Raw genomic sequence first — 27,026 nt, 5'->3', positions numbered from 1 at the left:
GACTAACAAATTAGGTGCCACAATTAGCATGCCAAGGGAATTAGTTTACTCAGATGATCAGGACTTATTTGGCTCCAATCTGAGATTTTTAAGATAAAACTATCAAATCTTCACCACACCTCCTTTGCCACATCTATTGTTTATCAACTCCACAGTAAGGAGTGAAGGCAAAGGGGAGCCTCCCTCTCAGTCCTGGCTCTAACTTTGAGTGTAAGGGAACTTACTGAAGACTAACATTCCAAGATTCCAAGAAAGGTATGACCAGGAAGTACCTCCACAGATACCAGACCAGTTACAACCAAAGTTTGTTTACTCTAATTCAAATATCTTTTTACATTATCATGTTCAAACAGCTCACATACATGGGCACAGGAACAGTACAAAGAACTGTATGCCCATCAAAACAAACAGAATAGGACATAACAGCTACCATGAAAGGTTAAAGTGCTTTGGTGAATGTAAAAATTTATCAAAAACCTCTCCTGGCTTCAGAGGGTAAGGAAACCTGTTTAAGCAGTGCACAGCAACTGAAGTGATAGCATTTTTAAAAATTTAGTTGTTTCTTACTTGTTTAAGCAATTTTTAGAGAGGCTGGAGACCCTGAGGAGCTATGTTAGAAGGTAAGGAAAACAGCAAGGAGAGGAATAATGTTTTTCCTATCCATACACTCATGAAATCTGCAGGACAGCCAGCAGGGCAGGGAAAAGAAGGAAACTTAGGTCAGTGAATCAATTTAGATAATAGACAAATATCATTTCTACAATACACAACTGCTTTTCCAATACAAAGTCCACTTGAATCTATATTTACATCACATATAGGTATTTGATGTTCAACTCCAAGGTTAAGATGCTCATTGAACAATGCAGGTAACATCTAGATAGGACTGCCAGCCAATGGGTCCCTCTACCCCGTAAAAAGTAAATACCAAACCTGGGGCTATGCAGGTATATACAAGCACTATAATTACTTGTACACACATCCCCATAAAACACTGACATTCTTCAGTCCTGAGGCCAGCTGGTACCAGCTGCACTCTGCTGTACAGTACTTAACCTTCAGTCTCCCCTGGGCAACATGACACACATTCATAGCCTGAAGGCAAACACTTAGGTGGGGAGGGGAGTCATTCACATTGGTTTCTATTCAGACTGCCAAACAGAAAGCTGTAAGTGGCATTTTCCTGACAGAAAATTAAGTGTACCTGGTGCATTCCTTAGGCATCATCACTTCTGGGATACTCCAGCAGTGGAAGGAGCAAACCTTGTGTAGTCTTGCCTGTTTCACTAGAAGTGGTTCCTGCAGCTTGCCATACAGCATCCACACATTGTCCACAGTTTAAAGTAACAAATGACTCTTACATTTTTTTTTTCTTCCGCTGAAAGAAGAGCTTTTTAGCTTTATCCAATGGCAGACTAATTCATATGGTGACAAAGCAATATAAGCTCTGTAATCAAATCTAGGTTCCCCTCCCAGCTGCACAGTAACAGCTGTGTATAACACAGCCAACATCTCAGCAGATCAGGCCATGCAGTGAAAGCAGCTGGGATGAATTAGGAGGATCAGGAATTACTGTTCCCTTGCCACAGAGCAGGAAATCTGCCTACCTGTCTCACGCTATTAGGAATGTAAACCACTTCTGGATTTCCATTTTTGAGAAACCTACATACCTTGTTATGGTAAAGGCCAAAGTGCTCCTGACTGGCACCTCCCTTTGCTGCATTTAACCACATTAATCATTTCTTTTAGAATATTAAGTAACATAAGTTTTAGCTTACATTGTTGAATGTCTAAAGAGGAATTTACATGAACAAGTTACTTTACAACAACCAGTAATCAAAGAAGCGGTTTGTCTATAAACCAGCTATCCAACCAAATGAGATTCTCTCACATCCACAGTACTTTGAATATATGAGGCCTTGAAGAAAATCCTGAACATAAGAGCCTAATATGGGATATTTTAAAAGACAATAAAACTACACTCACTATCACACTACAATTCAGCAGAGTATTCTAACAGATAGGATCGTGAACTAAGGCTGCCCTGGCTTTGCGCTTTCTGTGTAAAGCAATTTTCCTCTTTGTTTTTTCTACCAGCATTTTTCTCACAGGCTCACATACTTCAGGAACTTATTCAAGCAAGGATTTGCTATTTTACTAAACATTTATGCAGGAATTAACACAGTGGGAACTTAATTTGTTTCTGATCTCTAGGCTACTGGAATAGTAAAACATATGCATACAGTAATAAATGTCTTCCCTGCTTTTAAGAGTGACTGAAAAAGAGAACCAAGTGTTTTTCTATATGGATTCAGATACTCAAACAAGATATAATCAGGCATTCAAACTTCAAATAATTCTGTATGTGTTTTATAAATGTATTCTTAACCAAAGACAGCATTCATACTGATATTAAAAAAAAAAGGAATTATATATATATATTATAGTTGCTAAGGAAATTTCTCAAACAAATTGTTTTCTGTTCAGACATCTTCCATCTACTAGCATTGTCTGTTTTCAAATTACATTTCTCATCTGTCAACACCAAGAAATACTTAAGATTAAACAATGATGAAAAAAGAAGAATATGGAAACACAAAATACGTCTCAGTGGAGTATTATTTTAATGAGCTTTAGATATTTCAAAAGGCTGGCAAAAATTCCCAAATAAGTCATCTTCTCACCTGAAAATAAAACCATGGTTAGAGAATTCAAATACTGAAATGTTATGATACAACTAGAATTATGGTATATATGCATGATTACAAAAAAAACCTCTCAACAGTAGCATTCTTGTAAAGGCAAAGTAAAATAAATTTTAGAATGGAAACTTACTTGTGCATATTTTCCACTCCTATTATGATCATGATATAGTAGGAAATTCCACTTTGTATAACAAAATGTAAGGCATACCTGGGGGAAAAAAAAGTAAACCCTCATAGCATTTTCTTTAATGACAATCAACTGCACACATTTATTGTGAGATTAAAGAGGTTCAAAGTTTAAAGCTACCACTGCTCCCAAAGAAAAATCCCCTTTTATTCTATTTAGGTTTTCTGTTACCCTTCTTTCTGCTGAGAACTTCTCCCTTTACACGGAGAGCAGTACTGAACAAAACCTAGACACCCAGCTACAATGCTCCAGCTCAACCAAGAATATTGCAAATGCTGATAATTATTAAAACACAAAGAATATGTCTTATGTCTTCCATTTGGCATTACTTCATGAGTAAATAACTGTAAACAACATGAAAGTTTTGTGGTTTTATTTCCATATTCATCTTTCTACCCATTTACAGCAATAGATATTCCAGATAAGGCCAACAATTTCTTAGTATCCACAATATTGTAAGATTTCCCACTCAACAGAAATGGTGACTGTGTCCAGCCAGTCTCTTTGTCCCAGGCTGTCAGTAACTTTTAAAGGGATGGTGGTGATGGTCACAAAAAACACACACAAAAAAAGCCCTACACACCAACAAGCCACAGATTTATTTCACAAAGATGCTCTAAGCTCCTCCTTTTGTTTTCCACAGCTTACCACCACAGCTATCCAACAGCTCAGCTTTGGGAGTTTGCCTTGGCCTTTGAAGGAGTTATACTTCAGTAAGCTGAAGAGCACTGCCATCAAAGCAGTGCCAGTGAATGGGAAAAGAGCTGATCTTCAGTAACTTGGGTTTTTTTTCATTCTGGTACCTCAAGTGCCCCAGTACCAGATGTACATAGGCTCAAGTGACACAACTCATCTAATTTGGGATTTTTTTTTTCCCCCCATGAAAAGCAGCCTAAAAAGCAGCAATCATTTTGCTACAGTGACGCTATTTTCTTTCAGCTTATCACCAACAATTCCTTAATTTCACTCCTCCTCTACTAACAAGGAAGTGACTTCAAACAAGAAAACCAGTTCTATCCAACTAAAATCCTTCATCCTATACAGCAGGAACCGAGCCAAAACTTGGATTCAAGGTTATTCACTTGGACATGAATTAATCTTGAAAAATCTTGACTTTTTACAGAAGAGCCAGTCTGTACATGCTCTCCCATGCTTCACTTCTAGTTAGTCTCATTTAGGATAGGACTACCTAAAATTCAAGTTTAATACAGTAATTGTCAATTTAAAAAGTATTTACTTCCTTTTCTTATCTGCCAAGCATTAGCAATATTGTATAGCAAAGACAGACATTAGTGAAATGACAAAAACTTAAGAGGCTTGTTCTTTTACAGAGAAAGGAGACTAAGATATCAAAGCCTAAAAGAGTGTGGACTGACATGGAGTACCATACCAGGATTACAGTCACTGAAAACATTTCTCTTTCAGAGCTGCTAACAATAGCAATATGTTCTTTGATTCAAACATTCAAAGGGATGTATTGAGATACCACAGAGAATAGTGATTTTTAACTACATACAAAGGGTACATATTCAGGGCCTTTTATGCTATTTGCTGTTATGCAAAGGGAATTATTGCTTCTCTTCCTTTCCTCTACCACCCTCACAAGTATTACAAGTGACTGAAAACTAACACACTTGAAGATAACATAACTACTACTTAATGTCCTTAAAAGAGTGCAGATTACAAACTACTTCCCACATTTAAATTTGCATGATCTACAAGTTACTACATTTACTAGTAACACTATATAACAAAACAGTAACAGTTTCCTTCTTGTTATATACGTTCATAAATGTTCATCATGTTATAGCAGCACAAACCAAGAGTCACTGAAGATGTTATCAGGGGCTTGTAACCAGTATGCATCCTTGATTTCTTGGAAAGGGGGAACCAAAAAAACCAAACCCTCGAAAAACCTGCTTGTATAACATGTACTTAACCAAAAGGAAAAAGCATTGGCAGAAGTACCAATCTTTAAAGAATGTGTACTTTCAACAACTCAAATTATGTTATTTTCATAATTTTTAAATAGTATTTAGCTCAGTAACTGTAAAATAGAAATTAACCTCTTAAAAAGAAAACATCTTTTTTTTTTCCAGGGCATATTGCTGGTGAGAAGCTTCCACAAATTTTTATTTATGTCTGTTGGGAGTAGAGGCTGTTTCTTTCCAAAATCTCCCATATCCAAAATTCATATGTGAATATATTAGTAACCCTTCTAATTACAAGTTACAATTAATGATTTCTGCTTCTAAAGCAATGGAAACAATGTGCTTCTCAAAAAAAATCTTCACATAGTACCTCCTATCTCCCATATCCTCCTCATTTTCTGTAGTGTTAAGACTGGAAGTCTTTGAGATCAGATCATTCCCCAAAGCAGAATACCATGGCCACCTGTTTAAGAAACGGACTGGCATAGTAGAGTTTTATATAAGTCAGTCATGCATGTAAATCTAAAGAATAAAGGTTACTGATTTCCTTTCCCAAAATTTAAAAACAAGATATATCAATTAATGTTGGGAGAGTTCTGCAACATGCCTACATAGAGGCCAACACATTCTGCATGTGCAGAGACAGATGCAGGCATACCCTGTGTGCAGTTTCCCACCTGCACAACAGCTTGATTAATCCCCCCCTAGCTCACTAATGCTCTATAATAGTCAGCATAAATAAGAGTCTTTTATACAATTGAAGCCAAGTAAGCACCTTGTTTACAATGCAATAAAATGAAACTGGCACTCAAACCATCTTGGGAAGATGTGAGCCATTTAGTAAGCTATTTTTTGAAGGAAAAAAATTCACCAAGCTAAATGAATACCCTTTTCTAACTTTACTAACATTCTGTCTTGCTACACTGTGAAAGATCAAGATACGCAAACAGCAGTCACACAAAATATGTGTCTGAAAAACAATCACATCTTCCCTCCCTCCAAATCATTAAAGAAAAAAAAGAAACCATGAAACAGGGCATTTTATACTACTAGGAGTGTCACTAGATATACTTTACAGTTCCAGCAACTCTTCCTTAAAATGTCACATTATATTCAATATTTAGAAAAAGACCCTGAGTTATCTCATGTCATGAGTATTTCTAGGGAATTATCCTAGTCACCACATCCGTGCTGTGCCTCAAGAGAATGCCTCTCCAGCAAGTTCACAGAAAAAAAAGCTGTAGAAGTTAAACAAACTGCACCTGCTTCATCTTTCCAAAACCACAGGTAGCCAGTATGGTAGTTACCAGTTTACAGATGACCTTTCAAAATTTGTGGGCCTCATCAGAATATTTAAGCTGATTTCAGTACATTTGCAGCAGCTAAAAACCCCACAGAATTAGGCAATATGGTTCTTTGTAACACAGAAATAAAAATTGACAAGTTCCTGAAAAATGAATTTAAGTGTAACTTACCATCCAAAACAAAAAAGTGCAAGATAAAGGCCCAAGAGTGTTGCAACAACATGTCTTATAAATGGGCTAGTTTTGCTTGAATGAAGGTATGTTCGAAACCAAACAGCCGCAAGCAAGGCAAACAGTTGGCACACTACAAAGTTGACCTGCGTAAAAAAAGAAAAGAAAGAAGAACTCACACAAGTGTGTATTAAAAATTAACAGCAATATCCACACATTTTCAGCAATTTGCAGAACCTGTAGCTTTGCCGTGGCTTTTACCACAGCATGTCTAAGAGCTTCTCCCATGTGTCCCTCCCAGGCCAAAGCACAAACCAGTGCTCCCCCAAGCAGCTCAGAGGAAAAGATGCATCGAACATGAAGCAGTATGTGCTTAAATCAAGAAAAGAAAATGTCTTTTGCTGTAGATTTTTTGAATAGCAAACCACTATCAACCATTAAATCACCTCTACTCTCCCAGTAATGTGAAGATCTGAGCTGCAGTTTTATTTGCTTTTTTAAGTGAGCAGGACTCAAAGCTACATATCAGTTCCAAAAATCACTGATAGATCACTATAGATCACTTCAGTAGCCTGTGCAGAAGCAAGGCTCAATGCAGTGCATTTCAGTGCTATGTAATCAGATAAACAGCTTGGTTGCACACTGCATTTTCTTCTTGTACATTCAAGTAGGATCGTTTCGGAAATTCTTCCTCCCTTCAGGCCATTTATTCTTGAAGACAGAAAATTTCTTGTATATTAAATATTTAAAGACATTAGGGCACTGAAAGCAAAAGCAGAATTGAATAAAACTAAATCAGTGAGCACAAAGAATTGTTCTGACTGTGGCCTGAAAAAAATGTAACAGTAAGGGCACAATAAAGAAACAAACTCTTCAAATACAGCAACCACTACCAAAAGTAGCTTAAGCTACAAAAATCTGGACAAATTACTTTATTTAGAAAGTAACATTTCTCGCTTCATAGATTTTATTTTTTACTCATATAGAAAACTGCCTAACAATTTTCTATGTCTAATAGTGGCATCCCAAGTCATCACAAGCAACAGCTTGGAAACCACTGCTTCAGGTTCTAAGCACTTCAAGAACAGAAACCTGTACATCCTGCATGCTTCACTGGTTCTCTGCACAACAGTATTTTAGACTCTTTGATGGCACTTAGCTGAAATACATACTTAATCTTAACACCACAGGGTACAATGGCAATACTATTTTTATGCTCCTGACAGCAAGTGTAATATTGATGTCTGCAGCAACATAGTGCACACTTGCAGTACCATAATTCACCTTGTCCATTCCTTAATCATTTTTCAACCAAGTTTCAGGCCATAATAGGTAAGGGTCAGAGTATGAAAACATGGTCATTTTTGAAGTAGCAATTAAAACAACTACAGAACTCTTTCTTGTAACAACTGAACCACTCCAAAACCCGTAACATCAAGTTCAAGCATTAAGTGCTAGCAGGGAAAGACTCAAAAGGCAGGGCTGTGCTTTTTAATAGGCACAATTCCCTAAATTAAACTGTTCTTTAAAATGTCACGTACACTTTTCCATCCGTTCTCTTACTACCGCATTTCTATTATGCTTTTAACAGTATTTGAAAAATCCTAAATAAATGAGGAGATATTCTTCCAGGGCATAACTTGACCTGTTTTCTCTCCTTTATAAGCAATGATGCAAATGAAACAGAGTGAGGTTTATTACTCAAGATGATTCTATGCATTTAGTGAAAAAGTTTCATACAAAACAGTCAAATGAACTACTGAAAGGGAAACAAACTGATAATGTTTTAGAAAAGAGGGCAAGAAAAAAATGAAAACAAAAAAATTATTACTTCAGTACCAACATTTGTATGAATATTTGTTACAGAAATTATGCCATGTAACCCACAAAGCACGTTTCTGACCCAAAGAATTCACATCCTAGACAGACCAGAAGGGGAAGGGAGACAGAGAAGGTTGCACATTCACAGATTTGTAGTGAAGCTGAGGTAAAGAGACAGAGGGAAGAAATGAGCATGAATACCTGTCCTGAAATGGACACACTTGCATTGCTGGTTTTACTGAATGCCCAGACATTAGTGCTTTGACTGCAATATAATTTACCAACTGGTATCACATGGTGTCCTTCTTTTTCAGATTACTACTAAAAGCAAACTAGCAAGACCCAGGGAAAAAGGAAAGTCATCATCTGTCTCCTACTACTACTGTGAAAAGGGTAGAAGTGCTTGGCACTTCTGACCTGTATCACCAACTCTTTAGGAGCAGACAATAACAAAACAACAAACCTTGAATCTCACAATTCAGGATGAGCCTGCAGGTTTAGGAATGAGTAAAATCCTCACACTAAACACAAAAAGCAAACCTGAGAAAGGTTTCAGTTGGTAGGGAGTGAAAAGGTGGTACCTTGCTTGGGCACTTGCTATTTGTTTAGCTATTTACTCAAATGATCCAATCTGTATTTCAAAAACAGTATCCCATTAATTAAAAAACAAACAAAACCTGATAAGAAAAAAAAACCAAACAAACCAAAGCACCTTCCCCAAGAAGAATATTTTGAGAAAAGGAATGAAATGCAGGATAACACACCTTCAGATCAACCCCACAAGCCAACTTCCAGGGATGTGAATTTATTATGTCAGTATTTTGAACATGAAACTAAGTGACCCAAGCAGCACAAGCCTTTTCCAAAAGCCTTCCTCACAAATGAATCCAAAACTGCCAGTGGATATTTTTAAAGTGCTCTTCTCAAAAAGGGCATAAACATATACAATACTTGGAAATCTAAGGCATCACCACAATAGTCACACACCACCCTGCATTTCTTCTCTACTCTTACCAATCCCATTCTTATCCTTGTCTCAGTGCACCAAAATGCAGATTACAAGGCACCAAGCTCCCAAAGCTTTAAATACATATCTGTAAAACCCAGCTATGCAGCAGTTAAGGTTTGAAAGCCATGCAACTTGAGTTTAGCCTTTATACATACCTACTTTTGACTATATTCTTCTGCTGCTTTATTCTATTTTCCCCAGCAGTATTTCTGAATCATTCAGCAAATGGACAATTGCCCAGTTTTTGCCTTCATCCTGTGACCCATTAAATGCTTACCATCTGCATTCTACATTGAATATAAGAACTTTACATGTTATGCAGCTCTGTCCATAACATGGTAAGACTACATACAATAAATGTAAACTTTGCAATAATTTCCTAAGATCAGTATTCCTATACTAAAGGTGAATGACTGGCACAAAAATTATGAAAGCCCAAAGGGTAAAATAAATGCCCACTAACTTTGGTTGCTCAATTTCAGACACTCGGTGCCTAGTTTTTCAGTCAGTACTTTTAAAAGAACTTTAACTAGAAATGCGTTTTGAAAATATAAATTCAGCTGCTATTCTGATTATCCAGCATGCCTCTAAATCAGGCCCAAAGTATCTAAAAATACAAGCAAAATTTAAAGTCATCACTACAATCTATCTTTTTTCCCTATTTTTTCTCCGGTTCACAAAAACCCTCTGGTTTACTACTGATTTGCCTTCCAAATCAAGGAAGTCATATGGAAGAGTTTGTGAGCACTGCTGGGCAGTGTTAGAGTCACAGGGGTAATCTTCATCTGACACTTATTCTGATTTTTGAGCACCTGCTATCACAGGTTATATATTCTCTTGGTAAACATCTTGAATACTTGACTACTTACATTTTAAAAGAAAACACAGAATTCCTACAACAAAAATCAAAACTTACCTGTGGCTTTCAGTCCACAGTACTCATTTCTACCACTTGTACTCGTTTCCACATGGAAAGAAGTTTCATGCCTTGCCAATACTACAGGAAGTAGAATGAGAAACAGACTCTGTGGGCTCCCCAATTCCATTGGATACACTTCCAACTCCAGCAGTGAGATAGTTTGTGCATCTCCACAGTGGTTTAGTTCAGATCAGAGGGGGCTCCTGAAGCCTCCCAGTTAGCTGCACTTCACGTGCTTTGCAAGTGGTGTGCAATGGTGTCTGGATACACAACCCTGATTTCCTTTAAACTAAACTGAACGAAGTATCTGCTCCAAAAGTTACAGAACATTAAGCCCACAGACTAACCTAGGCAAAAGCAGTATTTCCCAAAATTATAAAAGCACCCATGCTGGATCCTCAATGCCAACCACTTCATCCCACAGAAACACTTCTTTCTGTACTGCACTACTTGGTTTAGTAAACAATGCCAAAATTTAATTTTCAGGCTTTTCCTAACTCCATGTCCCATCTTAAGCCATGCTGAGCAGTGTGGAATTGACAGACAGCTTCCTTGTATGCACATGCTGAGACAGATGAAGAACTTCCCTTCACATACAGAGCCTGCCTTGAAAGAGTGACCAAAATGACCTGGCTGTCTATAGGAATAGACAATAGGAACAGACAGCAAATGAGCAGGAACAAGGACAGAGCTGGACACCACCACCTTGAAAGCTTCCATGAGAACCAGGCATTCAACCAAGAAGCGATTTTGTTGGCAAATGTTATATATACAAACTTCAACAACTGGGAATTGTAAACTTATGTACCTTTTGAAAACTTATGTCAAGCTCTTATAACATTGTGAGCATGGGCAAAATACAACTTTCTAAATACCATATGACTTGGTCAGATGTGAGCAGAACACCCACAAAGAACAAAGACAACACGTTCCCTAAAGCTGCATGATGCATTCTTTAAACCTAATTGCAATGTGCCTCCATGAGATCACAAAACCTGTTCCAATAAGAAGCTTCAATTTTATAGAAAAAATTTTTAAAAAAACCTAACCAAGATCTATTTAAAGCTGAGATTTCATGGAGGGAAAAAAACCATCTTGCCATAGAATGGCAAGTTTCACCCTGAGCAGTTACAATTTAGCACATATATAAGAAAACAAACAATTTTTTATTCCTCCTCACATACAGGATATCAAAAGCTCAGCCAATGAGAATAACACCTCAAAATCTTACAGAGAGAGCAACATGTAATGGAAAGTTATGTGCACATAAGAATAAAAAACATACAACTACAATGTAAATTATCACCACTAGTTATTCAGCAATGAATGATGCAAGTGTGTGTTACACATACTAAGCTATTACAGATCCTGCTGTGTGTAGCCTAGCAATTTCAAAATTAAATCCACTATTTTGGTTCAAAACTAGTCATACAAGCACTGCAGTTCATAGGCACAACTCATGCCAAATGTAATAGTAAAACATGAACACAAATTCACAGTTTCAATATTTGGAGTAGCTACACAAAATACAAATCCATTATATCAGTAACTGTATTAAGCTATCTACATAAGAAACTCCCTATATGCATGACCTCTGCAAAAGTCAACAGAAAGTATGAAACTTCTAAAGACATTTATTTTCGTATTTTAAAAGAAGAAAATGTAATTTATGCCATGCTTTTTATTGATTCCCTAAATACTTTTCCCTTAGCAATTCTTAACATAAAGAAAAAAAAAAAAAAGGTCACTGTCACAAGGATTTTCATCATCAAGAGGAAATTCTAACATAACATTGGATTTGAAGACCTGGAAGTCTCCAACTTTACAACACAGACAGCATCTTTAATGAATTGTTAAAGAAACTTAAGTTCACACTAAAATGAAATACAGAAGAAAGTTTATTTCTTCCACAAAACTAATTTTAATACATGCAAATTTTATCTACTAATTCAGATTTTAGGCTAAGCTTCCTCTTCCTATCAGCTATATTTTAGTATCAAAAGCCAATTGCTGCAGTCAATTGCAGCAGAATCCTCCAGAATCCTGCTACTTCACAGCACAGAAGGCATTTGCCTCATTCAGAAAAGCAGCCAAAGCAGAGAGGGAATTTTATTGATACAGATAATTCCTAACTGGATGGCACAAGTTAATCATACAGGCCCACACTGTACAGCCTACTAACAATCCACTGAAAAGCAGCAACACAATGGCACAGTTTTGCTTACCAGCTAGAGTGAGGTAGTGAGAGATACCCAAAGAACAACATTTACAACAAAGGACCTCACAACAGAAACAATGGTTGAGCAGGTGAAGCACCAAAGATGACCCAATAATGTTGCATTTTACTCTTTCTGCCAACAACCCACACAAACTCTTGGCAAGTTGCCTTGTCTTGGTGCATCTCTATTTTCTCATTTTTAACAAATTTTCTCCAATAAGAAGAAAAACAAGTATTCAAACCTTTAAAATGCAGTGAATGCCTGTGGCCTCACTACAACACTTTGGATAAATTAAAGCTGATGTGAGGGTTGTGTTTGGGGGGTTGTGTTTTTCTGTGGATTTTTGTCTGTTCGTTCTTTAGTGCATTTTTTCTAAGTTATTCCTGAAGAAAAATAAGAAGACACTTCTGTTCTTATTGCTGATGAATTAGGCTTTGAAAAAAGACTACCCAGACAGAAGCAGGAGCACTGAAGCCTACCTACCTCCAATCATGTGCAGAGCCTAAACTAACAAGATGCAAGATGCTTTACAGACAGTAGTCAAGAACCTGTGGATACAGCAATTCTGCAGATAGAGATTCAGGAGTACCCCTCTTAGCCACACCACGGTACATTTCCCCCCTGGAATTCAGTTTTTCTGAGGTGCAAGATAGCAGCATTACTTGTTTCCCTCTACAGTAATTTTTGGCCCTCCCTTCTGCCACAAAGTGATGACCTATGCTTCCTCCTGTATCTGACAGGGCCGCTGAGCAAGGTGCACTAAAGCAGCATTCCTCTTCTCCAGCCTTTAGCCCTTCTTTTCAATATCTATGGCTATTAGAGAAAAAATACTTTTTAGGAAAAGAAATAGAATATGAACTACAAAACCACTTTAAAATGAGTTCTTGCAAGAGCTAAGAGATCAAGACAGAATAATGCACATACACCTTATGAAGACCTTAAAACCGAGGCTTTGATGTTTTTTCTAAATCTGTAGGGTCACTTTAGCAGTAACATTTTAAACACAAACCTCTTCAAGCATGATGTTTGTTGACACATACTTGTCAAAAATTGCCAAACCTTACCACAATTAATGAAGCATCAGTTCTGCCTTGCTCCTTAAACATCATTATTTTCTTGTTCCTGCTCCAAGTTAAGTCAAAACTATCTCCCTTTCCCACAAAAACAATGAGCTGAGGAATGAAAAATATCTACAAGAGTTCACAAAAAGCTGCTTATAACATACAGGGGAGTTAATGTTTCTCCACAGCAACCAGACAGCAGCATGGATGGATATTCTTCTGTCCAATTTCTAACCTTCTTCAAGTATAAAAACAACTTGTACAATTATCCAATAATTGCTTAATGCCAGACAGCTAAGAACTGAAAAGTGAGCATGACTTACTTGAAACCCATGTCAATTTTCCAACTACTGCCTCAAAGTTGCTGCATTAGTTATTACAGGGGGGAAAAAAAGGAAATAACATTTTTCACACTAAAGCTGAAAAAAGTAATTCCATTACAAGGTTCAAAAATCAAACCACTTGGTAATTTTCTTCAATTTATCGGGAAATGTCAGCAAGATGAGTTCAGAGATACTGGCAAGGGTATTTGATAAAGTTGACAGATACTTAAGAGTAGTTCAGAGAACCTTTCTTCTCTGAATGATAAGAAACAAGATTCCTCTTTCAACTGAAAGCATCATACACCAGCAAAAAAGCTTTCAGATGTATTTTTTATTCAATTAATACTCTGCCTTACATGATGAAAATATAACTAATTAACACTCCTGCTGTGAAGACTCAACCTTGCTTCATGGGTGAAATGTGAAGAAATGGAGGATAAGCAGCAGTGATTATTTTGAAATCATACCAGCATGGGAGATGTTTGTATTAAGGCACAATGCTCTTTGTAGCAAAGACTGCATTACTGAATGTTTATACAGTATCCAGTGTGAAGGGACACTTACTCAGATGAAAACTCCGAGCACAGCCCTCTGGTATCAGCCACTTCCTTGAAGTGCATGCTCTAACCATTTGTGTTAGTCAGCATCAACATCACTAGCAAATGCTTTTTAATACTGGACACATACACTTCATCTTCCCATTAATTTGTTGGCAGATGAAAGGACTTAACATAAGATCCTGAACGTTTTCTTTCCAAGTTGGTTTCATTCCAAAAGATCAAATCCAGTTATGACACAGGTTAGCAATAGTAGTTCTATTTCCAGTATTAACTCCCAGTTTGCAATTTTAAAGTATGCAACACAGAGAGCAAAGCACATCACAAACAACATGATGGAGGCAGTAGTAATCTGGTTTGTGCAATAAATGAGCATCAAATCCAATAAGCCTATTCAAAGAAGGCTTACTTAATCATTACTCAGAATTACTCTAAAATAAACTGTATGACTAAAGATGTAAAATGAAACATCAATGTACATTTTATGGTGAGAACAACCAAAACTAATTCATTAAGGATAGGAAGATATTGGCTGAAGGGTGTTGTCTCTGATAGGCGCTTAAGAATTCACCATTACAGATCACAAGTTGTCAAAAAAAGCTATTTATTCATGGGAATACCCAAAATCTAGGATGCAAGTTTGATTCAAAGGTGAAATCAGACTAAGAATGCTGGCTTGGGTGTTTTTGTTTGTGTGTTTTGTTTTCTTCTCTCTTCAGAAACAATAAGGACCTAAACCACTTGCTTCTGTTGAGCAAAAACTGGTTTGGCCAGTTAAGGATTGCAGATCTCAGACTACCAAGGAAAAAGAGTTTACACCATCAGAACATCACAGCCTGGCATTATGTTGGCAAAACACAGCCCCAAACAAGGACCAGCTCAGTTACTGTGCTTTTAAAATCATGGCTTTTTATCACACACTCACAGTGCACATGCACATAATGAGATGAACTCAAAATCTCTACTCTGTCACATGTATCAGCAGTACACTGACAACAAAATCAGCTGGAAAATAACACAATTTGAAATATTAGAAAGCAGGCATTCTTCATTAAAGTGCTGGACACTTTCAGAGGATATCTTTGCTAATCAAATGTGTGAGTGAAACTTTACAACAGTGTATTTATCCCATGATGATCATACATACTCATTACAGTGTACTTCCTAGCTAATACATAAACATCATTTTTCCTCGAACTAATTTGCATGCATCTGTCTCCTATTGGAAGCCCTTTTAAGGTCCTAGAAGGTTGTCCAAGGGGGTCTCTGGTGGTCATACTCAATGAGTGCCCCAGTATTACAGGTGACCTTTCCTTGAACTTTTTTTGGGAATGAGCTGTTACTTCTTGAGCTAGAGGTTTGTCAAAAAACCCACTATATTCCTCATTATCTGTTTATCCAATAGTTCCAGCTATGTTTATCATCCTGTGTGCATACTTTTACATTCTTTTATCCTTTTGTTGCTAGTTAATCTTTAAGCTCCATCTAGCAATTCCAGGGGAACTGAAAATGTCTATTCTCTGTCATCTATAAATACAAGGTATTCAAATGTGCATTTGAATGACAAGCTTTTGTTTGAAATCCCAGAGAACCACTACATTGTCTGAAATTTGACAAAAACTTCACAAGCTACTCACTTTCCTAGGCATTAAAAATAAAGCAAAATAACCAACATCTATGGAGGTATCTTTCTCAAATGCAACCAGAAACTGACATTTTCTCAATTAAGATCTTACTTCACTACAATTATATTCTCCTGGTATGTGAAAAACCAAAATACATCTTAAAATAAGCAATAGTAATTTTCAATTAGCAAGTAGAACAAATATTCCCCATCTTTAAAATGCCAGCTTCTCAGTGCTCTCTGTGGGAAGGAAAAAAATAGGAGAGGGCTTCATTACACTCTCCCTTGAAGGAAGTACTATCCAACACAGTCTCTATTCCTCCATATCTATTATCTTCCTGCTTTTCCCAGTTCAGGAATCATTCCCATGAGATCAGCCAAGCCTCATCTCCAAGCACCACAACAGCAGCCCTTTAAACATCTACAGTATGCAGCAATCCACACAAGCAATGGACACTACTTTGAGATGTTACATCTTTTCAAATTAATCCAGTTTTTAATAATACTTTAGCAAAATTTAGAATTATACTTCTATATTAAAATATTTTATCTGACCTCTTACATTCAATTCCATTACAGAAAATGATTTGCTAATGTATGCTACAGGTAGACCTTCTACAAACCTCAGCCATTACTGAAGTTCTAAAATTCTGCAGATTTGTGATGACCTCAAATTCTTCCTAGCTTTTCCACCATGAAGAATAAAACCCAATTCATTTTAGTCTGGGCCTTCAGTCCAATATTTCAATGCTTAGTCAATTGAATAATTGGGGTTTTATATATATGTGTGTATTTACATATATATATATGTATATATAAGATTGAGAAGAAGCAGTAGAATCAAGAACATTACTCAGCCAAAAGGCAGGTCAGAAGGGTTAAGAATTACCTGTACAGGTCACATTACTATATAGACTCTACCACTGCAGTAATACAACCAGGATGCTCAAAAGCCACATTTCAGAATAAGTACACCTTCTACAGCTTAGGTCACTTTAACTGAAAATAGAAGAAAATGCCAAAATCCCAACTACAGAAAATCTATACTATAGTCAAACCAAAACAGCTTCTTCACCTTTGGATATATTATTCTAGAATAAAAAGCAGAGCTATGGAAGTTTTCCTTTGCAAAAGATGGCTCAGTTATCAGAATGATCACTTAAAACAAGCAGGCATAACGAGCACTTCTCTAAATTTGCAGAGAAATTTAAATTCTCAAACAGATCTGTTCACTTCAGTGCTAAAAGACTAGCAATGCTGATTCAACTGACATTGAATTTAAAATCCTTCCCAAAGGAAAGAAGGAAAATAACCATACTGAAGAGCTACATCAACTTTCTTGGTAACAAAAATACTGTGAAGATGCACACATGAAGCAAACAGGTTTTCACTTGGCTACGTGTAGTTGTTCTCACTTTCCAGGAGAAAATACAACTCCAGTCTAGACTCCCTAGTTCAAGGGGAACAAGGAAAAAGAAATGAGCACGTTACTCAGGAAAAGTGTGCACATTAGTCAAAATAATAAATGTGAAGAAAGTATTCTGTAATCAAGTCTGCAAAGGATGTATCACAGTGCTTCGTTAGGTCAACACAGGAACAGGTAAACAACAAGGAAAAGTCAACAAATGTCAGGATCACCGAATGATAAAGATGACTCATCTATTTCAGTTTTATTTCTTTTTCAAAACTCCTGCTTAAAGTCAGCATAGTACTCAAGAAAAGGCCCACAGAGAAAAAAGATCTAATAGCTGTGGTACAAGAGATTAACAGCAGAAACCCTTCAGAAACAGAAAGCAACACAGTGGTAACCATGCACTCCATAAAAAGTGACTCTTGTTACCTTCCTTATGCCTTAATCTTTTTTTCTTTATTAGACTGCTCTTTGAGCATTCCACTATTTCTTTTCAACAAACCCAAGAACTTCAGTATTTTCATAGCAACTCCTGTACCCCATTTTGGATTCAGAAATGGGTTGTACTGTCTGTCATGAGCACAGATACATGTTCACACACAGCCTCAATGACTTGCATAAGGATGTGAAAAGAATGTGACAAAACAAAGCAGGTGACTATAAACTGTTCAGGTAAAGAATATTTAGTGTCAATGTTTACTGTAGAAACCTTAGGTGTAACTACATTTGACTTTTTCCACTACTTTACAAAAAACTGAAGAAACAGACCCTATGAAAGCATGTGGGAGAGCAAAATTCACTGCTGCTTCTGTAAATATTAAAGAATTAAAGCAGCTCTGTAATTTATATTCACGAACCTGAATAACAAGGATTTCTTTTCTTCTTGCACTAAACCAATCACTATCACTATATAAATGGCCCATCTTTTCTAACACTGTAACCCAGTGTTTGTTTTCCTTTCCAACTCTGCTCATGACAGGTTTCACCTCTTCCTTCAAGATAGGCACTGTCTCTTGTCAATTTTTCCTCTTATCCCAACCATTTCATCCTTCTCTTTGTATTTTTCATTGCAGAGTTAACTCTCTACCTAATGTTTGTTAAGTAAGTCAACACCTAACCACTAATAGTAAAACCTGGGAAAGGTGTCACTGTTCAGGACACTCCTGGTGATACATTCCCTCCCTTCCAAGAGTTCAAATGGAAGTTAAGAAACCATGAAAAACCTGGATAGCAAATCCAAACAATTCAAAACATCACTGAGAACAGCACATACAGAATGAAGAACAGAACTTTATTTCCACCTTTTTTTTCACCCACTACAGTCTCCACCTATCATCAGATAAGATCATGTTTTGCCATCCACCCTTCATTCTCCTGACTGCTGCTAGCAGCACATAAGGAAAATACCAGGCAAAGTAGGGGCACAATTTCCTTATCCCTACCACTCCCCTGCCTTCAGTGTTTGCATTTTACACACCCTTGAATGCTAATTTTACTCACAGCTGTTCCTTATAAATTTCCTGGGTCATATCTGAAAAATCAGTAACAAGCTGCTCTGGGTTCCACAACCAGACCCTTAGACAGGGGTCTAAGAATCCATGTTGAAAGAAGAAAACTTGGGACACTCTTCACTTTATTCATTTTTCTAGTTTGATAATGCTTCAGTCAAATGTTAGGCCATCTAAATTCTGGACAGTTATACAGGACAAACGTTTTGATATCCATTCCATGTTTAAACAAAAAGGTTTTTATCAGACTAAAACATTTCAGCCCTCAGGAGGCTAATTTGTGTTGCCTTGGCAGAAAACAAAGAATTATCATCATCTAAAATGATAAGACAGAAGACATCAGTAATGCTCAAAATTTTGTGAAATAACAGATCTAACTAGGAGACATACTCAGATACACCCTGCAGGCAAATCAAACACATCATGCTTCTCAGCAAAATTCCCTATCCCACCTCCAAGACTTGCCTTTTCTCCAAACTACAGCTGTGCTCACCTCCAAGACATCAAAATAAAGAAGGAAAAATTGCTAAATTGCTTTCTTACATGATATGCATGTAAGAAACAAATATTTCATAGGTATATACAAGGAAAAAAAATTCCTGTCCACTCTCCTTGAGGGCTTAAAGGTGAAACATGAAACACAGGCTCAACATACACCAGTGCTTTTATGTGGAAGCAAGTATGTTAAGGGCATGATGAAAGCAACTTGGATAACAGTCTGCACAAGGGAGCGTATGCAGAAAATTATGTACAGGTACAGCAAGCTGGCTTATGATCACTAAATGAAGGAAGTTTGTGTGGCTTATGATCACTAAATGAAGGAAGTTTGTGTGGCTTATGATCACTAAATGAAGGAAGTTTGTGTGGCTTATGATCACTAAATGAAGGAAGTTTGTGTGGCTTATGCAATCCATGTTTAGGAAGACTTGGATTTTTATGTCTATTCTTAATGAAAAAAGTCAGTTTAGATCCTTTGAAGATTGATGGCACCCACGTGGAAAATTGTATTTATTCTACATAAATGAGCAAACTTTAACAAATAAAAGCTAAGACTAGGATTGGGGAAAAAAAACAAACAAACCAAAACCCAAGAAAAGTGTGGAAATAGCACAGAACGTTTTTTCTTCTGTTGAAAATATTTTTACATCCTGGAGTTTAAGTCAAGTGCATAATCATAAGCATGACATTTTCTTCTGTCCACATATCTTCACACATCTATACTGTTAGTAGACGGAGCCACATTCTTCCTTTTCTTATGTAGAAGATAATCACTGAAGTTCAGACCCTATTTCAGGATCTCAAGATCAATCTTTTAGACAACTCATATAAAAAGTTGATGTTCACATATTGTTGTAGTCAGTCTCCTATCTCCCCTGTTCAAGTCTTTCTCTACTACAAATTACCAATTTCTACAAGAAATGAAGGGCAGAAATAACCCCTACAATTTCTGTACATTTTCAGTAAAAAAAATTTGCTCCCTCTGGTGGAAGCAGTGAAAGCAATGATTATTCTCTTAACTCCCCTAACCCCACAGTGACCAAAAGGCCAAAAAGAAAGCTTTGCTCTCCTAGAATCATTGTCAAAGCAAATTTAAATCTTTCCAGTTTAATAACAGGAAAGGTGACACATCAAGAGAAGTCATTTATCAATAGAAAATCAGCAAGGTAGTGATAGAATTGGAAACAGACCAAAGTCCAACACATTATTTGCCGGGCTTCACCTTAGAGAAAGAAGAAAGAAGCAGAGGCATAAATATTACACAAGAACAGACAGGAAAAATATAAAACTAGGTGACAGATGTAACTACAATAAAATAATTCAAATTGCAACCTCAATGCATTAGGCAACATGTGATACTCTTGCAGCCAAGTTTTTATGATAAACCTTCCCATACTTCTCTTGGGAAGTAGTCCAGGATGGGAAGGACATGGCTACTTTTCTTCCTTCTGTCCCCTGAGAAGGCACAAGGAATATGAAGTACATTAATATTTATTCACTCATTCATTAACTTTAAGGACCTAATGTGCCACAGCTGTTGACAGAATGCTTCCTTTCCTGAGCAGCCAATTTACGTTCTCCAAGATGTGAAAAGAAACAGTTTTTACCAGGCTTTTCACTCCCAAGCAGTGATTTTTTTTTTCCTACTACAAAATACAAGAAGAAAGGTATGTTTGTTCTAGGTTCTTGCTGATACCAAGCATCTTTCCTTTCATCAAATGACTGAAAATAACAACAGAAAAACTGGCCCAAGAAGCCTATAAAGAACAGATTAACTTTTCCAAGTAGCCCTTTAGGTTAACTTGGTGCAAGACAAAACGAGAGCCAAAGCGACGAGTTAACTGCACAATACCTTGTTGGGAGGCACACACAGAAGAAGAAAACAAGTTCTTCTCCATTCCTTTAGCTACCCAGTACTCTAGTTCCAAGAAAAAATGTCCAGCAAGTTGTTAGAGCAACAAAGCTTTTCTTTTGCCATGCAGCTGGGCACATGGAGAAGACTGCTGTGTCAAATGGCTCTGATGGAGCTCACCCTTCATATTTTGCACTGACCTCCAACTAGCCAATAACCAACACCATTCTCAAACCTCTGTCTCTAGTTCTGCCAAGCATTAAGTACAAAAGTAATCAATTTCTCTCACACAGATGTGGATCTGATTGATTAATCTTAAAGATAGCAACTTCACCTTGAACTTAATTTCTACTTCTATGCACTGCCAAATAGGGAAGGCTCTCCATTCATTTCCTTAAGAACCAGAGAGTAAGGCAACACGGACACATGCTACCTCAATTTGTCTTCCAAGAGTTATACGCCTTAGCAGGATAACTAGATAGTAATAGCTTAAATCTAAATCACAATTTAAGCAACATTTTGGAGAAAGATTAGTATCTGCTTGTGGTCAAAACTGAAACTGAATGGAGAAAAAACCCCCTACTGATCTCCAGCAGTTGAGTGCTGGTATTATACCAGAGTGCCTATTTCAAGCAGCTGCTATAATGGTATGACTGTAGTCATAGCACGCATTTGGAGCAAGTAGTAGAAACAATGTACTAACCAAAAACCTTCATTCTTCTATTATTTTTTCAAAGCAGTGCTACATTTTCATTCTGAATATGCTTATAGTATCACCAAATGTCAAGCATAATCCCTGAGCAAACATATCAGAGTATCAGAACTTCCTTTTTCTTCCCTGACCTCGTTATCTTCCTTCACTCCCTTTGATATGATTACACTGAACACAATTCACATTCCTTCTGTATTACAAACTTACTATCAAGATAGAATCTTGAGCTGAGGTTGCAAAAAACTGCTTTTTTTAAACAAGTTTTTTATAGATATGTTCTCCTCAGTGCAGCAAAATTTTGAAGCTCTTCAGTTCCTACTCCAGTCACAATCAGTGCTCTTCATACACAACTGGACCTATATTATGTACAGTCTGAAAACAATGTATGTCTGACTTCCAACTGCTTATAACAAACTTTCTAAACTAGCCACCCTCCAATGTGACTACTCTCAAAAGCACCAACAGAGCTCAAAGTGCAATTCATAAAAACTTCTTGGCTCTACAGGAGCATCTGTTGCAAAACATTCAATACAGGGAAGTTTTCCAGGCTTTGATAAAAAGTAACTTCGTTAGCATCAAAATGTTGTACCACAATTTAAAAACAACTTTGGCAGTAGTCACACCATGTCATAAACAATTAAATTTATGACTATAAATTTACTACTGTGAGTATAAAATTATACACCACCGACATCATGCCATATAGAGACTGTCAACTCTGACGTGTTTTACAGTATCCTGTAGAAGCTGCACATTTTATGGAAATAACCACATGGCAACTGGCAAGAGCAGCTCACCACCTGCAGGCAGGAGGCACCAAGCCACGAGGTGCCATCGATCCCAGCCACAGGTATCATTGCAAGGGGTGCACAGTATCTATTCCATCCCAGCAAGCTCAATTTCAACTTGCCTGTTTTACCAGTTTTCTAGAAGGTACTTTTTCATGTATATCCTTAACCATCCTTCCATTCAAACAAGTGGCTGGGGAATGGGGGAAGAAAAAAGAATGTGTAACTCAGTCACTTCCAAAATACTTTCACTAGGCATGCTCCTTCCTCTGTATTTCATTTCCAGTTACTTCTCTCACTCATCAGGTGTATTTTGTAAAAACAAGCCATCAAAGTCTCCCTCTTCTGAAGCACAGACTGTTTTCCTTGATGTGTTTCACTCATATGTACATGAATGAAGCATTAAACAAAAATAAAAATTCCTCACATGAAATTTCTTGGTGCTACAAAATTGATATGTATTTATGTATTCCTAAATATATAAATATTCTGTAGATTTCTGAGGTCTAGACCACTTCCCCCATAAACAAACATTCTGGTCCAGCTTCAGTGATTAAACTAGGCAAACCTCAGTTTCCCAATCTTATCTTGTAATCTTCTGATATTTTGTGAAGACACCGGGATTAACAGCCTTCAGGAATTTTTATACCACTTGGACAATAGATACCACAGAAACGCTCTGCCTAGAAGCACATAGGAATTCCCAGCAGCATTGTGTGCGGCGCACATTATTTAACACCGCGTGTAAACCCCCCTGGCAGGCGCATCCAGGCGCAGCGCGCTGCTTTACATTTGCAATTATTTCCCAACCTTTGCATCCCTTGAACCGATCCCGGCCCCACTCCCAGCTGCGGATCCACATCTGGCCGGCTGACAATGCCAACAAGTTGGGGCGAGGCAGGGCCGGGCAGGGCAGGGTTGGATGCGGGCGGGATGCTGGACCAGCCGGGGCGGGCGCACCTGCCCGCGAAGCGCGGCCGCCGCCCCGGCGCCCCCCCGCCCGCGGGTGCGGAGAGGAGCCGCGGCCGCCCCGCGCTCCGGGCGCCGCCCGCCCCGGCCCGGCCCGGCCCCGCCGACGGATGGAGGGGCCGCGGGGGGCCGGGGCGGGGCGGCACGGCGCGGAGCGGGGGCGCGGTGCGGTCCCTCGCCGGCGAGCCCGCGCGAGCGGCGGCGGGGCGGGCGCCTCCCCATCCTCACCTGGTCGACGGGCAGGCGCACGGCGTTGCTGAGGGGCTGCAGCAGCGTGGAGCCCGTGGTGCTGGTGGCCATGGCGAGGCCGGGGCGCCGCTCCCCACCCGGGCTCCCGCGGCGGCGGCAACAACAGCGGCGCGAACGGCCCCAGCCCCGCACGGCGCCGTGACAACAAGGGGCGGGCGCGGCTCCGCCGATGACTGGCAGCGCCGGCGGCCAATCGCTGCGCTGCTCCGCCGCGGAGTGACGGGCGGGCTCGCCCAATCCCCGCCCCCCAGCGGGCTGGGCGGGACGAGGCGGTGCCGCGGCCGCCGCTCCGCGCTGAGGGTGGGAGGGACCTGCGCGCACCGCGCAGGTACCGCGCAGGGCCCGGTGCTGTCTCACCCGGTCCCAGCCTGTATTAGGGGACATTCTTCGCAGGACGAGCTATTAGACATTGGAATGGGCTGCCCAGGGCGGTGGTGGAGTCGCCGTCCCTGGCGGTGTTTAAGGAAAGACCGCTCAGTGCTGGTCTAGTTCACTTAGTGGCGTTCGCTCGTAGGCTGGACCCGATGGTCTCGGAGTCTCTTCCTGCCTGACTCTGTGATTCCCAGCGCTGACCTGCGCCTAGGTGTGCGGGGTGAGCGCTGAGGGCGCGGGTGGGTGAACGATGCGGGCACCTCATGGGAAACGACGCTTCCCTGCGCGGGGTAGGCACGCAGGGACAGCCGGGCAGGGACCGCCGAGCAGGGACAGGCCGACAGGGAGCGCGGTGCTGGCGGGATGGCTGGCCCAGGTGGCCCCTGAGGACGTGTCTGTCGCTGGGGGTAGCCCAGACCGTGTGGGTGCAGGTAACTGTTGAGGTAATGAGGAGCTCAGCCCGTCTGGCTCCCAGCCATCGCCCTTTCTCCCAGACGGGCCCACGGGCCCTCACAGAGGGCCGGGATGGATACACAGAGCTGGATGAGGGATGGATACACACTGGGCATGAGGATGGCCTGGAGCCCTGCAGAAGTGGCACGAAAAATGGGTAAAGAAATCCTGTTTTTAAAGCCACCCATGAACTTAAGGTAGTCTGTCTATCATGCTGTAAGATATATTTTTTAGTTTATTATTGGCCTATTTCTTAAAACCAGAAACGTGAAATGATAAAAGCATCAGTTATTCAGTGGGTTCAATCTAGCAGTGCTGTTTCCTTAAAGAAAGCAAGAAGTGATGTGATCGCCATAGTACTGAATTGTGCACAGCACAACTCTTCCACCTGTCCAGTCAGCATTACCCAGTGTGAAACAAAGCACTTCGGTGAAGGCAGCACTTCAGGGAAGAGCAGAAAACTCTACCAGATGAGCTTATGCAGTAGGCTACTTATTAAGCCATTCTGGTTTAGTGCCCTGCCTGCTATTTACATTAGAGGTTTCTGTAGATTTTTTTCCCTATGAAATAACTGAAATATTAATTTTTCTAAAAGACAATATTTTCGTGGTGAAGGAGGTTGCAAAGGAATATTCTGGTCTATCTATAAAACTGCTCAAGATCCCTGTGTTTCTTGAGATAAAACTGCAAGTTATTTCTTGCAGTCTATCAAACATTTTTTATAATTTTTGTATGCTGCACCTCTAAACCACAATACAATCAGAAATTTGCCCTCAACACAAAAAACGTCACCATTTTAAGCATGTAAAAGATAAAATGCATTATCCAATGTTCTGCTAGCAGTCTGAGCGTGTCTGGATTAGTGGCCAGGTGTAGTGATTTACATAGCCATTTAAATTCATGGCTAGTGCTAATTGCTAATAGCAGGAAAATGGAGGTAAGTGTAATTATCTGAAAACACACGTTGTTTCTCTTGCTGAATTGCAGACCACACTCTGTAGTTATGTTTTAGCTTGTGGTAAGGTCTTTTGTCTGAATTTAAAGAGACTGGTTAATAGGTGCAAATAAGTGGTTTTAATTAGATTGCTTCACTGCATGACAGACAATTACAATTGAGGTAGCATCTGCAGAAGCAATAGCATAATGTTCCTGTGGTAAAGCAAAAAAAAGCTGCTTTCACAAAGGGGAAAAAAACCTCAAACTTTTCCCAATTAATTCTGAATGAGTCTCTTAAATCTAAACCTGCAAATTATATATATGTGTGAATAACACCATAGGAGTGCAGTGTCACTAGGCTCAGTACAGGCTCCATTACGCTATATATATGTATATGAAGACTCAGCTCACTTTATCTGATTCTCTTTTATTAAGATACATATCTACACACGAAATCTTTGGAAATCTTAACCTAAACATTCTCAAATGAAGCCACAGAAGAGCTGCTTTAGAAAAGGCTGATACCTAATTCTGAATCAGTCTAATCACAAGCAATTATTCTGGTGCATCTGTATAAATCTATGGAGGTGCCATTACTGACACTTTGATGAAATACTGGCAGCAAAGAATTGACCTACTGAACAAACTCCTTATTTCCAATTAACAAAAGAAACAAACTCATGATATTGCAGCATAAATGTTGGTTGGATTTAAAACACAGTGTTTTATTTTTCTGGTAACTTTTATTCTTTTGTCAGTATTCTTGCAATGCTCAGAAAATAGCAAAAATATTCTTTCCTGTATGACTCCTAGGAGTTCATCTGTCAAGCATACATCTATACTGTGTATCACAGTATTATCAAAAATAGCTTGCACCTATGGCATTAAGTTACATAGTTATGTCTTTCACAAGTTTTCAGTGGAGAAATGTGGTGCTTTGGGAAGACTTACTTGTGCTCTTATTTAGGAAGGTGTGTGTTAGGGAACACAACATCACAGAAATACATCTTGAAAACAGTTACAAAATAATAGTCTGTTTGTTGAAACCCTCCCTTGGTGGGGGAGATTGGTTACATGGAAGAACAAAAGGTGTCCTGCCCCACAGAGCTGAAAATCGAAGTTTGCAATTAAAAGTGAGGTGTACAAATGTTGCTCAGAAGAAAGTAACAGGAAAATAAGAGACTTCTGACAGAGAAAATGTGGCTTGTCTTTGATGTCTGCTGTATAAATGTATGGCAAGGGCTGTCACTGGCACTGCTGTAAAACTAGGTCTTCTGCTTTTCCTCTTTGTTTTCTTTGAAAGAAGGTTTTATTACAGATGGTTTCAGAGAACTTCCTGCCTGTGTGAGAATACTGCATGTGGGAAGGTGAAGCATTGTCTGGCGACAGGCAGCATTCTGCATCACATCGACACAATGACAGTGCAGTTGGTCCTGAAAGGTAAATG

General features: G+C 38.9%; 1 protein-coding gene across 3 annotated transcripts in view; it reads right to left on the bottom strand.

The window, feature by feature from the left end:
* The window catches only part of MBOAT2 (membrane bound glycerophospholipid O-acyltransferase 2), a 93,279-nt gene extending 69,298 nt beyond the window's left edge, over positions 1-23,981 (bottom strand). The window contains exons 1-3 of one of the 3 annotated variants that reach the window (XM_071441100.1): positions 23,798-23,981; positions 6,299-6,444; positions 2,836-2,913 (exon numbers count right to left, since the gene is read on the bottom strand). In XM_071441100.1, coding sequence (XP_071297201.1) covers positions 2,836-2,913; positions 6,299-6,444; positions 23,798-23,869 — 296 coding nt within the window. In that variant the 5' untranslated portion in view covers positions 23,870-23,981. Of the gene's footprint in view, positions 1-2,835; positions 2,914-6,298; positions 6,445-23,410; positions 23,540-23,797 lie in introns of those variants that run through there. The other 2 variants (XM_071441110.1, XM_071441118.1) reach the window with 2 other exon arrangements.
* Between the last annotated feature and the right edge of the window lie 3,045 nt (positions 23,982-27,026).

The sequence above is a fragment of the Agelaius tricolor genome, unplaced genomic scaffold, assembly GCF_023055355.1.
Source record: "Agelaius tricolor isolate 1412-34295 unplaced genomic scaffold, bAgeTri1.0.p SCAF_1, whole genome shotgun sequence".
Classification (NCBI taxonomy): Eukaryota; Metazoa; Chordata; class Aves; order Passeriformes; family Icteridae; genus Agelaius; species Agelaius tricolor.
The sequence above is the reverse complement of the archived record's forward strand: the minus strand, read 5'-3'. Positions and strand labels throughout refer to the sequence as shown.